This window comes from Daucus carota, chromosome 6, assembly GCF_001625215.2.
Source record: "Daucus carota subsp. sativus chromosome 6, DH1 v3.0, whole genome shotgun sequence".
NCBI lineage: Eukaryota > Viridiplantae > Streptophyta > Magnoliopsida > Apiales > Apiaceae > Daucus > Daucus carota.
Window position 1 is genome coordinate 24,001,631 of NC_030386.2, and position 16,667 is coordinate 24,018,297.

Sequence of the window (16,667 nt, forward strand, 5' to 3'; positions counted from 1 at the left end):
TCCATCAATGGATCTTTATCTTGCTTTAATAACATAGCACATTTATTTAGCTTGCAAACATATGTTCAATTTATTAGTCTTTACTACATCTGATAACAGTTATACAAAAAAGCTTATCTAAGGCATACTCTTCCATACCTCCCGTAGTAGTTGATACCTGACATTGCTACTATTACTGCCATCTTCGTTCAATGTAGTCCGGTCCTGTTTGGCTAAAGTAGGTGAGGGGCGGAAACTTTTGATGCCTGAAACTGATTCCAACTCGTCAAGTTCATCGTCGCTAATATACGACTTTTGCAGGACCAATGATCCAGTTCGTCTCAACTCAGACTGTCTTCCACAATCTCCTAAGACATACGAAACTGAACTTACAGACAGCGGGAGATAGGTAATGGCATCTGCACCACATGGAATGTTTTGGATGCAATCTTCACCAACCTCAGTAGGATCCTGAATTACATGTTATTATCAATTATGATATGTATAATGAATTTTCTGGAAAAAGGCCACTGTGACATGTGTTTATGCCAACAGAACCTTCAGAAACTTATGTTGTATTTGTTATAATAAAGCAAAAGAAAATACAAGGCTCAAAACTTTCCTCTTGCTGTAGTCATTTTGATACATACATTCACAGAAATGTAAACCCACCCCCCCACCCCTCATTATGTGTATGTGCTTGTAACACATGTTATAATTTGACCTTTAATGAAATTATTATCAAGTTACTAAAATAGCAATTAGGAAAAAGTAGAATTTTGGTTTCTGAAAGTAAGTGGGCAAGCACAATGCGCTGACCTTTGATTCCAGGGCTTCAAACACAGCAGCAGGAATTAGTTCCGGGCAAAATTCATCTGGAACAAAACTTTTGAGGATCTGCCTTATTAAGGTTGTAGTAAATCGAGGACATACCTTCAAACATATAGATTGATCAATGTTAACAAGCATGAGAAATGATGGAACAGACATAAAAAAAGGTAACGGCCTAGGTATTTATCTACGTCCAAACCTCTTTTCTGACCGACTTGCTTAATAGCATATCCTTTGGAATCATCATTAGGTCACTCAGCGCATGCAAGAGACGGAAGGACTTGAGAAATGTATCAGTGTCTTGTCTTCTAGTTAGATCATCACCATCCTCTTGTTCATTCCAATATTTGGTGGGAGAGTCAACCTTAATATCATATTGGTCGGTAAGCCACCTGGACCAGATCCCAATCTGGTACAAACCGAAAATGGACATTCACGAGATTATCGGTGTATCATGTATGTTTACTCCTCAACCAATCTAACTAACGAACATTAAACTATAAAATCATGATCCAATATCTGGTACACAGTTATATATAATTGTACTAAATTGATGACCCTTTTATCAGCATACGCAAATTCTTACTACACTATATAGACGACTGTTTATATCAGTTGTGGAAGTAGCTTAAAACATTACTGAGAGTTCTCACCGCAGTTCTTAGTTGTGCACCAGCCCCGAAGCTTGACCTACCAGATGGAATAGGAAGAACCTTTACATCGGTAATAGGGTCAGATACAGGATCGGTTGAAATGTCATCAGCAGTTTCACGTAGAATAGCATTAAACATAGCCACATCCAATCTAGCCAGACATTGTTCCAGTATCTGGTGGAACAAGAGGGTTATTTAAGACTATTAATTGGAAATAAAATTAGAGAAAAATAAGATTCCACAGGAAACAACGATTGACAATGAAGCTGCTTATTCATTTCATTATTTAACTCTAGCAAACTGAACTTTGTCAACAAAAAAAAAAACTCTAGCAGACTGAACAATTTTATGCATCACTCGGATATTAGGAGCACTTGGTCACGATTGAACACACTTGCTATGCCATGTGGGCACTGTCCCTAGAGCTGAAGAGCAGTTCAAAAACTAAGAAACTTGAGCACACTTGTTGACTCACTTAGATGCCACTTGAACCTCCCCCAAATGAGAGAGCTTTGCCTGTGTATAGACTCTGCTTCCTCAGGGAAGGATCTAGATACCTAGACTACCTTCATGATCAGCATCAATTAATAAGTAGTGTTGGAAGTTTCTGATGTTAAAGGTTAAAGTAGCAACTTAAGTACTGTCTTAGAAATTCATGCTTTAGGTGTGTCACCATGTGTGTTTATATGCTTAACGTGAGCAGTATGGAGATATATCCTCCCTTTTCATATTTAGTTCAAAGCTATATTACTTCAAAAACTTACCAGTTTGGAAATCATATGCAAACAGCCACACTTATGTCTGTCAGCTCGGATAGGACAAATTTTTTCATAAGCATCACTGAGAGCCTTTTTCCAGATCTCCAAAGAGTAGTTGTCTTGATCTATATTGCCTACATAAGATGTTTTTGCATCAAGTTTGGTTGAGATGTTATTCATGTCATTTGAGGCAGAATGCTGCATAGGTGGAGTCAAAATCTGGAAAAAGAAATATCATGGAACCAGATTAGCTTCCAAGATTTATTAAATCCCAGTTAAGGAAGGTGTCAAGAAGTACATTATATTCTAAGAAATTAAGGAAGCTACGAAGACAAGCTTATAAAATGACAACCTCGAACCATATTAATTCAACAATGCGAGAGAAGATCCAAGTTTCAACACTTTCCAAGGCAGATGTAAAGGTTTTAAGGTCCTCCCACTTATCAACATTCAGATGTAGATCATCAACACTCTCTTTGCATAAACTTGAATGTGAGTCCTTCCACTTTAGAGCTAGATATTTCTTATTGCTACCTTTTCGAGAAGTACTTTCACTTAAATTTCCAGAAAAAGGTGACAGTATATGATTCTCCCTAGCTTGACTCAGTATTGCCCTTAGTACGACAGCATTTGACATCCAAAAAGTCAACCTGTGTTGTAGCACAGAATTTTATAAGCAAATGGAAGTATGTGGAGTTCTTAACTCTTTTAAATATTGGCAAAACAGACTGAGATGTATTAAGTTGTACATACCCTTGCTCCTTAATTGATACTCCCCTAAGAAATAAATTAGTGTTATTCAAACAGTTGAATTTTGCAAATTGATTGTGGTTTTTAGTTTTTTTTATTAAAGGTGTTAAAGCTTATAAGATGATAACCTCATCATGATGATTTTAAGCCCTATGTTGACCAAATGCTTCATGGGTTTGCACCTAGTTGTATTGATGTCATCAAAGGACTGTTCATTAAATTCCTATTGCATAATTATACTAAATCTCCCATTACAAGCCAACTACGCTCTTAAGTCTTCCCTTGAAGAGACTATATTAGAAAATCCAACGTGAAAACTATAAGCTAGGAAGAAGTAATGGTACGAGTAGATTATATTTAGATCCAGAAAAGATGATTTGACCCAGAATGTACCTTGGAACATCATTTCCGCATGCTTTTGCAACTAAAACTAGTCCAGATATCACACTTCTAGCAGTGCTTGCAATTCTTGATCTAGATTTCTCCTTACAAGCATGAAGATATAACCTCCAGAGTCGCCTAGCTGGAGCATGCACCTTATTGACAGAACTTCCATGTTCTGCAACAACAGAATAAAGACTGACTTCAATAGCTGCTGCTTCTGTCAATTCCCCTTCAAGCATATCTATTCTTTGTTGCAGTTGCTGAAGTTTGATTTTTTCTGGATAAAGCTTATCATCTTTTCTTTCACTGCAAATAGGGTTTTGGGGACCAGTCTGAGCATATCTGAGAACACCAATATCCTTATCTTTTACGACAAAATGAGAACTCTTGACAATTCCATTGCTTCGTCTCGAGTCAGTAGCTGATCTGACAGACTTCAAATGATATGATCTGTCAATATCCGGTATAACATTTTCCCTGCTGTTACTATGAATATCATTTTCTAGCATAGTATCCTTCTTGGTATTATCTGATGGAGATCTATTTAATTGTTCGTAAACTATATCATGCAAATTCTCATCCAAGATTTTCCTTTCAGCTCCACTTACTTGATAGCTCTTACTGTTATAATTCACTGCATGACCATATAAAACAGTAACAGTATCTGCATCCTTTTTTGTGCTTGCCTGAAAATGGTTATCTGAATGGTCTTTGTCGTTTCTGCTACTACTGATGATCAGATTTTCATCTCCTCCATCATATGTGATAGACGAGGAAGATGATTGAACGCTACAAGTGCGACTCATAAAGCTCGACTCTCGGGAGTTGTATATAATGGAATGCATATTTTCTTGGCTCTCGGAATCAGAAGACAACTCTGTTGATGATGGGCAAGATATACTATCCTTCAGACTGTCATCTCGAGCGTTTGCTGGTTTAACATCCGTTGGTTCAAGCCTTTGTTTTGAGGACTGAATTTGGTGAACTTCAACATCCTTAGTTATATCCTCTACTGTCTTTAATATAGTCTGAAATTAATCATTTTACCATTTTATATAATGGGGAAAAGTGCATTTAGAGGTAACTATATAAGATATATACTAGCCTATATATGTGTTTGTGTAATAATAAAAACAACCATCCTGCACTTACACCCATACTACTAGCAATTAATGCAAACAAAAAGCATGATAAAATGAAAATTTGCATTTGAATGAGGTAATTGAATTCTGAACAGAAAATAATGGATTGAAAGCAAGAATTTCTTACCTTTTTCTCTTTATGTGATGAAGCCCCATGAAACTGAGCAGCTGAAAAAGGAGCACTTGTAGATGAGTGAGAGGTAACATCAAAACCTGTGCAGGAAACAATCTCGGCTTCTTCTGCATATTCTTTGCTCATCAATGCAGAAACAGATTTATCACCATTCTTGTCCATGGATGCATTTCCCAACTGCCCATTCCTTGATAAAGAGGTAGCACGATTCCTCTGAACTGGTTGGACTTTTAGAAAGAGCACTGGCTGTGCTTTATTACCTGTAACCCTCTTGCAGTTCATAGGAGCAGTAATGTGTATGGCCTCTTTTACTATGCCATAATCTGCAAGGTCTATGATAGCAGTCGCCAACAACTGACCTTTCACAGTCTTATCCCTTGACGTTTCAAACAAATTTACCTTTAAGCAGTTCTTCCGTAAAGTATCCTCGACTTTTAAAAGATTTACAGGTAACTTAAAGGCATGATTAAATTGTATTTTTCCATCTCCAGCATTAGACCCAAATGAGGGGACAACTGGGCTAGTAGAGCCAGAATACTTGTCACTGTATTTCCATTGAAGAACAACAGAACGAAGAGACTTCAGCACCTTGGATGATGACCAGGGTTTGATCTCTTGAACATGAATTTGATACTCGAGCTGAGCCGAGGGGCCTCTACTGTTTGACGTCGTCATTCCTATAACCCTGACTAATAAAACACCTCATATTACTCTACACTCTCATCTCAGTGGACCAACAATGTATTTGAAAGTACAATGACATCAAGCCCTTATGTCCAAACATGAAAATCATGAGAATGCTAACAGATGAGTAGCTATATACTATGTTTCCACTCTAAACAAAAGACCGGTTCATTTGCACATGATAAATAGGCGCCAGCCTAGAGTGGCAGGCTCCTTTCCCTCCCCTCTTGGGCAAAGATCATGTACTCAAATTTTTAATGACAATATCTATTTTAAAATATATTTAACATTGCTAGTAATATTAGCCCACTCAAATTCATGGGGTTTTAGTAATACTCAACTCATCGAACTCGGCAGAAAATAACAAATTACTGTAACATATAGTGCAAACAAACTGATGCTAACACCAACATATACTAATTCACCAACCTCTCTCTCTCTCTAATCAACAGATAATGCAAACAAACTGATGCTGACACTCACATAAACTAATACACAACCTCTCTCCCTCCCTCCCCCCTCTGCCTCTCTCTCTCTCCCTCTTCTCTCTCTCTGTGTGTGTCTATGTGTGAGTGTCTTAATTCTAAAATAATCAAGATACAAACTTTAGAGTTTAAGGGTGAAAAAGAAAGTAAAACAAAGATCAAACACAATAATCATCAAGAGAAAGCACAAATAATTTTACAAGAAAAACAATGGGGGCCTAACCTAGCCAGCCTCATTGGAAAAACAAGTACTAGTCCATGTGAACCTAAAAGCAGTTACTAAAAGCTAAAGCACAAAAAAACAAAAAACAAAATGTTGAGCCATGTACATACATAAATGATAGAGCAAGCAGAGCACACCAAGAAATTCAACAAAATCAGTTAAATGAATAATACCCAAAAGGCCATGAATCACAAATTATATTTAAAAAAAAAATTCAGGAGCAGAAGAACAGAATTTAAAATCTGCATTAGATACAGGTGATGAGGCTGTAGAAATGAAAGAAGAATATCAACTTACTTGTGGACAATGTTGTAGCATAGAAATATAGAAACTGGGTTTCAGTTTGCCTATGAGGGAAAATGCGGGAAGATCAATGTCAAACCGTTTCAGTCTGCATTTAAGAAGTTGAGAGAGAGAGAGAGAGAGAGAGAGGGAGAGAGAGAGAGAGTGGGAGAGACAGGGTGAGAGAATATTAATTAATTTGAGAATAATCCAAGCCAGCTTCATTTTTGAAATATTTTTCAGGGGTTATTTTAATAGAGTACTTAGATTTCATACTAAGGTGTCTTAAAATAATGTGGTTACAGGAAACAGATAAGCATTTTATGGAATCGATAGTTTAAATATTTTATAAGTTGGTACAAATTGAAGTCATCAATACCATGGTCAAACACTCTCTTTACTATTTTATAAGTTTGAATTTTAAATCGGTGGTATGTCCTTTTCGTGTTTTGTTGTCTTTAATTTTTATTACGGCTAATTTATATTATTTACTTTTCATTATTTGTAATGGTAATAATAATAAATATTTATTTTAAATTCTAAAAATTGTTCATTTACAAATGTTTTGCTCAGAGTTTGGTAGAAACTCTATTCATAAACTTGAAGACGTAAGAAAATGGTGACCGAAGAGTGAAAATCACGAATTAAAGAAGGTGGTAGTAATGCGTTTGGTGTGCCAAAATGCTCCCGCATTTTTAATTCTAAGCCAAATTAGACAACTCGTTGGAATTATTCAACAAATAGATTGATGATTAATTGATTATACTCCCTCCGTCCCAATGAATAATATACATTGGGATCGGACACGGAGACCTAGAAAAAGGGTAAGAAATGAGTAAAGTTGGATGGAAAGTGGGTAAAGTGGTGGGACCCACATATTTTTTAATAATAAATTTGAGATAGTGAAGTAAAGTAGTGGGTGTAATAGTGTTTTTATTATTATATAATGGAGATAGTGGGAGAATGTAGTGGGTGTAGTACTGTTTTATATTTTAAAAAGTTGCTATTTAGGGAATGTATAGAAATGATGGGACATCCCAAAAAGGAAACTGTATAAAATTGATTGGGACGGAGGGAGTAACAATTTTGATTAGCCCAACAAAATGGCTTCCACATTTCACTTACTCCTCCTTTCCGTTTCATATTACTTGTCTGAGCATTTTCGTTTCATATTATTTATCCAAATTTTGACTGAAATTTATAAATTATTTTTATAAAATTTAAAATTTTGAAAATTACATTTTAAATTAAATTTATACATATTTTTTACTGGCATAGTTTTCTAAACTTTTTATAATTGTACATAAAATTCAGTCAAAATTGAATGAATTTGACCAGTCAAAAATGAAAAATGGACAAGTATTTTGAATCCAGAATCCTGGGAACACCTATCTTCGAAGCATCTATGTACAATACAACTTACTGTCAGAACTTATGAAATTTGAACCTTCTGCACGGAAAACCCACAAAATTCACTTCACATTAGAATGAGATGAAAGTTCAGACAGCTGCAGAACATTTTCGCAACTGAATTTGATCCATCAGTTTCTATATCCTACTTTTAAAGTCTGAAATCTATAATGAAAAAAGACATTTGCAATTTTACACAAGAATACTACAGGATGATTAGATTGGCACAAGAATCATGGTCATACTGTTGAGCAAATGATTTTTTTCTAAAAATGGTTATGCAAGAGGATTTGAATAGCAAATGACTTAATGCCATCTGTTGCGTAAGGTAAGAATACTTGGAAAGGACACAATGATCAGTGTGATGATGTATTTGACTTCTGATCAGCATCTGCTGAAGCCTGGACTTGGGCCGCGTACTGCAGATTCCAGAGCACATCCTCGAACGAGGGACGATTTGTAGGATCAGCTGATATACATTTGTTGGTGATTGATATCACAGTTGTTAATGACTCTTGTGAGCAAGTGGTTAGCACAATTGGATCCACGATCCTCTTTCGACCATCCAGGCTACCAAAGGATGTCTGTGATACATTAAACCAAATCAGAAATTTACAACAATAATTTACTGACATCAGACTCATGGTCTTCCACGATTTGTATAAAAAAGAGAATTTCACGAGCTGAACACAGGTGACACTGAACTTAAGAACTTATAGAAGATTTTGATAAGCACTAAGAATCCAAAAATATATAAGTTGCACTATCTATGCAACAAGACTCAAAGAAGGTTTGAAATTTTATGGGGTAAGATTGTGATAAGTACTAAGAATCTAAAATATATAAGTTGCACATCTATGCAATAAGAATCAAAGTATGTTTGAGAGTTTATGGGGTAAGTACTAAGAATCTAAAATATATAAGTCGCGCATCTATGCAATAAGAATCAAAGTATGTTTGAGAGTTTATGGGGTAAGACTAATAAGTGCAGTTGAAAAGTATTAATCGTACCATTTCGTTCAGCAAATATGCTTCTCCTTTTCCACTCACAATAGGCCCAACAAGCACCTCCAGCAATATAAACCCAAAGTTATAAACATCGTCCTCTGGCTTTGATTTATGCCTGACAAACAACTAAAGGTGAGTAGTTATACAATATGTAGTTGGCATAGCATCATATATGAACAAATATATTCAGCCACATTTATCGAACCATCCAATATCAGAGTTTCTGAGAAGTGATTTTTGCAACAATATTGAAGTCCTAAAATTCTATCTAGAATTGGCATGCTGCAAATGGAAAAACTTAATTGCCATACCATGATCTAGAGCCTTCTTTCTTTCCCTGCAAAAAATAAAAATAAAGTAATTATGTTAGACTAAGATATGACTGACACTTTGGCCCCTGATATGGCTGCATATTCCCAATCATATGATTCAGGATTAGAAGCAAACCTCGAGCGTTTCTATATCATCAGTAATTATGGAAATCCCATAGTCACTCAGCTTGGCTATGCGATGGTCATCTAGTAATATATTATTTGTTCTCAAGCGATTACTGATAGAAGCATATACCCCAGTATGCAAAAAATGCACAGCTTTTGCAATGCCAATTAGAACTGCTAATCGATCTGACCAATTAAGAAGTTTTTCTGGAGAGCTTTCTGCAAAAAGGTTAGATAAATTGTGAATTTAGGAAATCGCAATTGTACTTACGTATAGTGTCAAGATAAAAAAATATACCATACTGCTTCTGGTCTATCTACCATGCTTTCTTTATTTTGTAATATAACCCCCCTTCTTCAGACCTTCATATAATTACTCTCTCATTACTCCTATACAATTTTTTGTAGCTATTTAAGTCTAGAAACAAAAATATAATGTGGTAATAGGCTCATTTAAAATATACACGTAGCATGCTGGACGTGATCCTACAGAGCTTTATACATATCTTTGTAGCATTGTTCACTTTGCTGTCCACTATCAGATGAATGATGATTTCTAGTATTGAACACAATGCACTTATGTGCAAACAGGTATAGTATGTATATTGCACCACTGACCTGAGAGATGAGCACGGAAATTTCCATTTGGCACATATTCATATACAAGGAAGACTCTGCTAGCAGTAGAATCATCTTGTCCTCCTCCATCAATACAGTGGCCTAGAAGTGCTACAAGGTGCGGGTGGCGAAGCTTTGAAAGCAGATCCAATCGAAGTTTAAGGTTTCGAACTGAATACTTTCTAAATAAAGGCAGAGCTCGTACAGTAATGAAAAGCCCATTATCTAATCTTCCTTTGTAAAGCTGTTAAGAAGAAGGACAGAGAATGTTAAGAAGGTTGTTTAGCTGGGGGGAAAAAGTCCATAAATTAAAAACCTTCAAGATAAATCAATCAAAATTTATATCTTAAAAGTAAAATTCCAACAGGAACCCATTCACCATGTTTTAGTTCTTGACATGATCAATTCCATGTAATACACACAATCAAACCACATCAAAGAGGTGCACAAATTGTTTAAAGCATAATGACAGGTGTAATTAATTAATTATACACGAATATCACAACGAAATGGACTGCATATAAAAATGGATAAAAGCTGTAGTAGTTAATTTCTAGTTATATGCATAATTAGAAAGATGACCAACTAGGTCACAAATCACATCGAAGTGCCAGGGTACCTTTCCAGCAGAACCTTCACCCAAGATTGCCGACTCGTCAAAATCATTGGTAGCTTCTTCTAACTCTTCCAGTGAAAATACTTGGTATGCTTGGGAACCTTGAGTTCCTAGTTTTGCTGATTCAGATATGATCCCTAAAGCAAAATGAAAAGCAAATTATTGATCTTATTCTTATGTAACATAATACCATCTAGAGAATATGCTATGGAAGAGTATCTTTGGAAATGTAGTACCAAAAAATAATTACTTACTGGCATTTTCAAGGAGTTCAAGTGATATTCCTGATGGTGCATTCTGTTGCACAAGCTTGGGCAGTGTATGTTGGACAAGTGCCTCTTCTCGTGAAGAATATCTTCGACGCAAAGCTAGAAGGAAAATTGTCAGAAGCACTACAACAAAAACAATTCCTCCAATCACACCAATTAAAACTGCCTTTGATCTTCCCCTAGATTTTTCCTTTTTAACTGTTGCAACTTTGCAGAAAGACTCTGGATGCTGATGTTGTGTATTAGTTGACAGACAGTTCCCACTAAACATACCAATCCGCTTTTGTGACGTAGAGGATAAACAAGAAGGAAGCCTACCTATCAACCTATTACTAGAAATATCAACGAACCCAAGTTCATCTCCACAAGTCAGGTTGTCTGGAAGAGAACCACTCAACATGTTTGATGCTATATTTAGATAACTAATATTTGGCAAAGAAAACAATGCAGCTGGTGGTTCTCCAGTCAAAAAATTGGAAGAAAGGTCAAGGTGCTGAAGCTGATTTAGGTTGCTAAACTGACGAGGAATAGTACCAGAGAATGAGTTCTTGCTCAGAAGCATAGTAGTCAATCCTCTAGGCATGCGAGGCAATTCGGAATCCAGCCCATTCTCCCTCATATCCAACAAATGAAGATTAGATAATGCACTCATATTTGGCAGTCTACCAGTAATCTTATTGTGAGACAAAGACACATCAGCAAGGGTTGTCACATTGGAAATTGAAGAAGGTAACAAGCCCTTCAACCGGTTATTCTTGATACTCAAAATGGTAAGGTTCGAGAACAAATCCAACCAGTCTGGAACAGTGCCATTGAAGTAATTACTATCAAATGTTAAAGTATTAAGCTTCTCTAATCTCGATAATTCTGGTGGAATGGAACCAAACATAAAATTTGAACTCATATCAAGAACTTCAAGCAATCTCAACCGATGAATTTTAACCGGCAATGGTCCCCATATACCCAAAGACACCAAATTAAGAACCCTTAGGCCACTTAACCTTGCCAACGTGGTAACAAAAGAATCAATCGAGAACTTCTCAGATAAAGTCATATTAGGAATTGCATATCCATAAAACTGACTCACACTATCACGCTTGTCCCCCTTAATTGTGAGCTCAGAAACAATATTATCATGGCATGTAATGCTAACATGTAATGTTGAGGGCATGTAACACAAATCACCATTATAATTCTCCCAAGCTTGCAATGCCACAGGGTATTCTAAATGCTTTCTTAGCTGAAGAAGAGCTTGGGTTTCAGAGCTCTGTAACTCATGGGTAGTTGAGATACAAAAAACCCACAAAACATAAACTACAAGCAACAACTTTAAGCACCCCATTCCCCCAAATTCTGATCACTAAACTTCACAATAGCACAAAACCCTAGGTATCAAGTACTACATCAATGATTATCATATCACAAGATACCGAGCCTTAACAAAAACCCATGAAAACCTGTACCTAATCAACACAAACCCATGTAAAATCTTGAAAAAAGAGCCTTATCTGAGGTATATCTTGGCCTAATCAAGACAACCCCATGCAGAAATCTTGAAAAAAGAGCCTTATTTAAGGTACATTCTGGGCTAATCACAAACCAAGAAAATTAAAACTAGACTGACTTAGTGGGACAGTACTAAAAGATAGGAGCAGAAATCAAGAACCCCACCAGAGGAAAACAAGGCAGAAGAGTACCCAACAACTAAAGAATGTTTTTTTCTGGGGGTTACAGTACTAAAGAAATGGGGAGAAGCCCAAGAAAGAGCAGAGTTGCAGAGAACAATTGGGAAGATGAGCAGAGTTGTTGGGTGGCGTAGATTTCAAGGAGCAATGTGCATGTAGTAAAGAGGTGGCTAATTGTTTGTTGAGGATAGCAGTGTGAAGAAGTGGATGGATCGTATGAGAATGAAGAGGGTAGGTTCTGTTTTTATTGTTACTCAATTCTTTAATGTGTTGGCCTCTATTCTCTCTCGTGTTGCCTAATATTATACTCCAGAGAGAGTGAGTGTTAAAGGAATAAATTGAAGAAGTGGGGTGTGAGCGGTGAGTTAAACGAGTTTTCTGCAGTGTGTGTTAGTTGGTGTAGCTCAAGGGATTTATGTGCAAGCATACAAAACATCTTTTTCTTTTTTTGGATTATGAAGGGGTTGTATAATGGGGATATGGGTGACATTCCTTCGTTTCGATCTTATATCTGAATTCGGAAATCTAATTTGTTCATTCGGCACCACTAGTACTATCTGGATTCGGAAATCTAATCTCTTCATTTGGGACCACTAGCACTATGTCGGAATATATTAAAAAAAATCATTATTATGTCCGTGAATTGAAAGCAAGATTTTCATTATTTCTGATTTCCGGATAATCTGATATTGGGAAAGAATAGACAAAAATAATCTACACAAGTGACGTTTTCGATGGAAACAAAATACATAGAGAAAAAAGCACCACATTTTGAGCTGATATTTTTCATAGACTGACTGGCAGGTTTGTTTAAGTATTGATAGAAAGCAAGAAGATATAAACATTTGTCTGTAGGGGCAATAAAATAACAATTGGCAAGTGCAGTAGATTTCTGATAAATTCAATATGCGGTCCTTGATATTGAATAAATATTTAAAAAGCTGGTCCCTGATTTTGTGAATTCGTTTTATTGCTTGTAATTGTATGCAATAGTTACAGTGTGTCTTGATATTAATAAACAATGAATGCTTTGGATCCCATGCTTTTGCTTAATAGTCTAACTGTCTAAACTCTAAAGTAAATCATCTAAATTACTGTGATAGTGAGGAATCAGTCTGCACCCAGATACTACATCAAAAGGATGATGCACTCTGCTGTAAAGAGAATTTCAATATAGACGTAGATGTTAAGTGACCGGTTCTCTTAAACTCTCGACGTTCTAATATACACTCATCTTACATACATGGTCCAGACACTGTTTTTAAGAAGGCTGCAGCCAAACCAGATTTCCACACATGAAATTCAGCAGATTTAAAAGAGTATTGTAAAAATCCGAAATGACCACCAGGGGTGACACTGCATTCTTTTGTTAACCCAAATAAACTTTGTTTTGCAAAAATCAAAGGCAAACTAGTATCTTCTTTTACACAACAGAGACATCATAAGTTAAAATAAGTCTTGACTAGTATCTGGTATTAACAAGTGAGTATCCATTGGTGTCGGTTCATTTTAGATGCAGAGTAATAATCCTAAGCAATTCATCATTCCACTAAAACTGCAACTATACTCCCCTTTTCAGATTCTTAACTTTAGACAGCAAATCTATAGAGTAAGGCAAACTAGTGCTTTTGAGAAGATGGTGATTGAGTAGGTTATGAGTTGTGGGGTAGAACAGAAACATAAATCAAAGACAAAAGCTAAGATGGGGGTCATGTGATTCCACTTTGAAAGATGCATGTTTAGATTTGGCATCATCATAATTCAGTCAAACTCTTTTTGGTAGGGTTTCAGTATATATCGGGAATGCAAAAAGTTATGCAAATTGGCCAAGTAGCCTACTTCTGTTGCAGCTGCTACAAACTTTCATGCAAATTTTATGATAAGAGAAGTCTAAAACATTCTCAACTTTAACCTAATTATAATTAAGATTCATTTAATTATCAAATATCAACTAAATTTCGGATTTTATAGTTCGAAGTTCATTTATCCTTTTAATGAAGTCCAACTTAATTAATAATAAATAGTTCAAATTTTCTATTTAATATATATATCATAATATAAATTAAATATATATCTACTTAAATTTTTTATTTAAATATGATGTTAAGCTTAAGAACGATTACGCTTTAAAAAAAATTTATGAACCATTTACATCATCATCACTGGGAGATTACTTATGACACAACAAACACGAAGAATCTCTCACATTGGGCCCAGCATCATATATATCTACTTATATATTAAATTGCAACCAAGGGCAAAAAGAGCAAAAGAATTAGGCGTAAAATGTTCATTATACCTTTACTAAACCTATAAGGGTTTGTCTAGTGTGTGCCCATGGGCACATGCTAAGCACGGAAACTCATAAATTTGGTGTGTTTTGATTGGTGTGGTTGGTGTGAATGCATGGGGGCCATCATTATTAAAAGAGTGTAAGCCAATCAAAACAAAGGAAAGTCGTCAAATTTTGTGCTTATTATGTGCCCATGGGCACATCAGAGAAAAACCGAACCTATAATTACAAGAATACTAATATGGTTCATTTATTATATTCTCATTTATTATATTCAACATATTAAATATCATTGATGAAGGTATTTGCACATAAATATTTATGTTAGTTACACTTTTTATTTATTTATGACCCCTCATTTACAAAAAAAATTTAACTAATATATTCATACAAAAAATATTAAATGCTAATAGTAAGTTAATTTACAAAAAAAAATATTTTTTTGAATTGATTTTGGAACATTTAATTAAACTATCATTTTAATTATAAATTTAAATTAAGATCTTGTAATTCTCATTTTATTTAAAAATAAAAATTATTTACATGTAATGGACTCAAGGGGCAACTTAATTAAATTTTGTAATCGAGTTTTATTCGAGTGACACTTAAAATTGAGTTATCTTCCATATAATATAAAATTAGCTTGAAAAAGAGTTCGAGTGCAGGTACCCAACCGAATTACAACTCAAATCAGTCGAGTTTCACACAATTGACTATCAGATAAAATAATCACATATAATTTCATAAAAAATAAATCAGCTTGCTAAATATTAATAAACTTTCATGATAAGATAGTATTAAGGTAGCAAATGATCATTTTACTGACTGATGATCACAGTATTGTTCAACATATAAATATGTGTAGACGGGTTATAAGAAGACTGAGAGAGAGGAGGAGATAAAGAGGGGGATAACAACTATTATGTGTATCTGAACTTTCATCGACTCACATAGTTAAACTTTTATATGCGCATGTGCTTGAATTCGATCATATCACTACAGGTGATCGTAACTTGTGAACACTGAACATATTAAATCAATTTCAACTATTTATATGTTTTATATATTAAAATATATAATTTGCGTCTAAAAATTCTACCCGTGTCACTATAATTGGATTGAATAGTTCACCAGACTTTACTGATTGTAAAAATATCTCATATACAGATTATTTCGTGTTAGTCTGAGTAATTACAAATATATTTATTATCCTGAATTAGATATTATTGATATTATCAGGTGGGCTTGGTAACGCGAGCCTGTAACTCAAGTGAGGGGTAGATGGTTGGATGTTGGGCCTGGTCTTGACGGGTTGGGCCTTCTAAGTGCTAATCTGGCCTGCCCTATTCAAGTAAGAAGTGAGTTAGGGTCCTCTAGCGAAGGCTTGGGGGCAATGACTCCTAAAGTACAGGGCACTGCGCGAGGCTGGCTCCACAGAGCAGCGAACACCTGTCTCTTCTCACAGTGGAAGGATCACAGGCCCTTTCTTGGGTGGGTCCATCAAATGCCTGAATGACCTCTCAACAAGACAACCATCTTTTAAGAGGCTTATCAAAAAAAAGATATTATTGATATTATCAATTGGTTTCAAAATAAAATTATACTTAAAATTTAATAACAAACAATTATATTATAAAAACAAACAAAATTATCAATTAAATTAAATAATATATTTTTTTATAAATGCTGGCCCGTGTCTTGCACGTGTTTCTACACTAGTATTTATTTTATATTCTAGGATCAACGAATGTAATCATTGGTCAACAAAACACACTAATCTTAATGTATTATCATCATCGTTATATAATAATAATACTCAACTATGGATGTTTAGGAATATCAATATTATTCTTATAATTTCATTTTTAAGTACATATTTAAAGATATATAATTCATATTATATTCCAATGATATTTATCAATCTAATATTTGCATCACAATAAATGAAGATATAAAAATAAAAAAATAAAAAATAGAATAATAATACAAAGAAGAACATAATCTAGGGTCAGTCTCCATATCATACA

At 35.0% G+C, this 16,667-nt stretch overlaps 2 protein-coding genes across 4 annotated transcripts; both read right to left on the reverse strand.

Moving 5' to 3' along the window:
- LOC108227357 (uncharacterized) lies at nt 1-6,524 on the reverse strand. Of its 2 annotated transcripts, none has more exons than XM_017402457.2 (9): nt 6,320-6,524; nt 4,625-5,315; nt 3,365-4,383; nt 2,574-2,871; nt 2,228-2,440; nt 1,464-1,637; nt 1,010-1,219; nt 799-912; nt 1-450 (listed from the first exon to the last, which is right to left on the reverse strand). In XM_017402457.2, exons 2-9 carry the CDS (start codon nt 5,303-5,305, stop codon nt 118-120), a joined length of 3,042 nt encoding a protein of 1,013 aa, XP_017257946.1. In that variant the 5' UTR covers nt 5,306-5,315; nt 6,320-6,524; the 3' UTR covers nt 1-117. The 2 variants fall into 2 exon arrangements, with proteins under 2 accessions (XP_017257946.1, XP_017257945.1); XM_017402456.2 differs by having other exon boundaries at nt 4,625-5,319; nt 6,320-6,523.
- Nucleotides 6,525-7,666: 1,142 nt separating this feature from the next.
- LOC108227358 (probable inactive leucine-rich repeat receptor-like protein kinase At3g03770) lies at nt 7,667-12,861 on the reverse strand. Of its 2 annotated transcripts, none has more exons than XM_017402460.2 (7): nt 10,648-12,844; nt 10,397-10,530; nt 9,778-10,021; nt 9,170-9,378; nt 9,034-9,059; nt 8,726-8,837; nt 7,667-8,298 (listed from the first exon to the last, which is right to left on the reverse strand). In XM_017402460.2, the coding sequence occupies exons 1-7, from the start codon at nt 12,002-12,004 to the stop codon at nt 8,071-8,073; spliced, it is 2,310 nt and encodes a 769-aa protein (XP_017257949.1). In that variant the 5' UTR covers nt 12,005-12,844; the 3' UTR covers nt 7,667-8,070. The 2 variants fall into 2 exon arrangements, with proteins under 2 accessions (XP_017257949.1, XP_063936484.1); XM_064080414.1 differs by having other exon boundaries at nt 8,087-8,298; nt 8,726-8,848; nt 10,648-12,861.
- Nucleotides 12,862-16,667: the final 3,806 nt, after the last annotated feature.

What these genes read in the sequence shown, in the direction of transcription:
- LOC108227357 (XM_017402457.2), bottom strand. Translation starts at nt 5,305, where the DNA reads ATGACGACGTCAAACAGTAGAGGCCCCTCGGCTCAGCTCGAGTATCAA. An exon ending in GTGCACAACTAAGAACTGCG is followed by an intron (nt 1,220 to 1,463) that starts GTGAGAACTCTC and finishes GGTTTGTACCAG; the next exon opens with ATTGGGATCTGGTCCAGGTG. An exon ending in TTGAAGCCCTGGAATCAAAG is followed by an intron (nt 451 to 798) that starts GTCAGCGCATTG and finishes CATGTAATTCAG; the next exon opens with GATCCTACTGAGGTTGGTGA.
- LOC108227358 (XM_017402460.2), bottom strand. Translation starts at nt 12,004, where the DNA reads ATGGGGTGCTTAAAGTTGTTGCTTGTAGTTTATGTTTTGTGGGTTTTT. An exon ending in TGAACTCCTTGAAAATGCCA is followed by an intron (nt 10,531 to 10,647) that starts GTAAGTAATTAT and finishes ATTTTGCTTTAG; the next exon opens with GGATCATATCTGAATCAGCA. An exon ending in AAAGAAGGCTCTAGATCATG is followed by an intron (nt 8,838 to 9,033) that starts GTATGGCAATTA and finishes GTTGTTTGTCAG; the next exon opens with GCATAAATCAAAGCCAGAGG.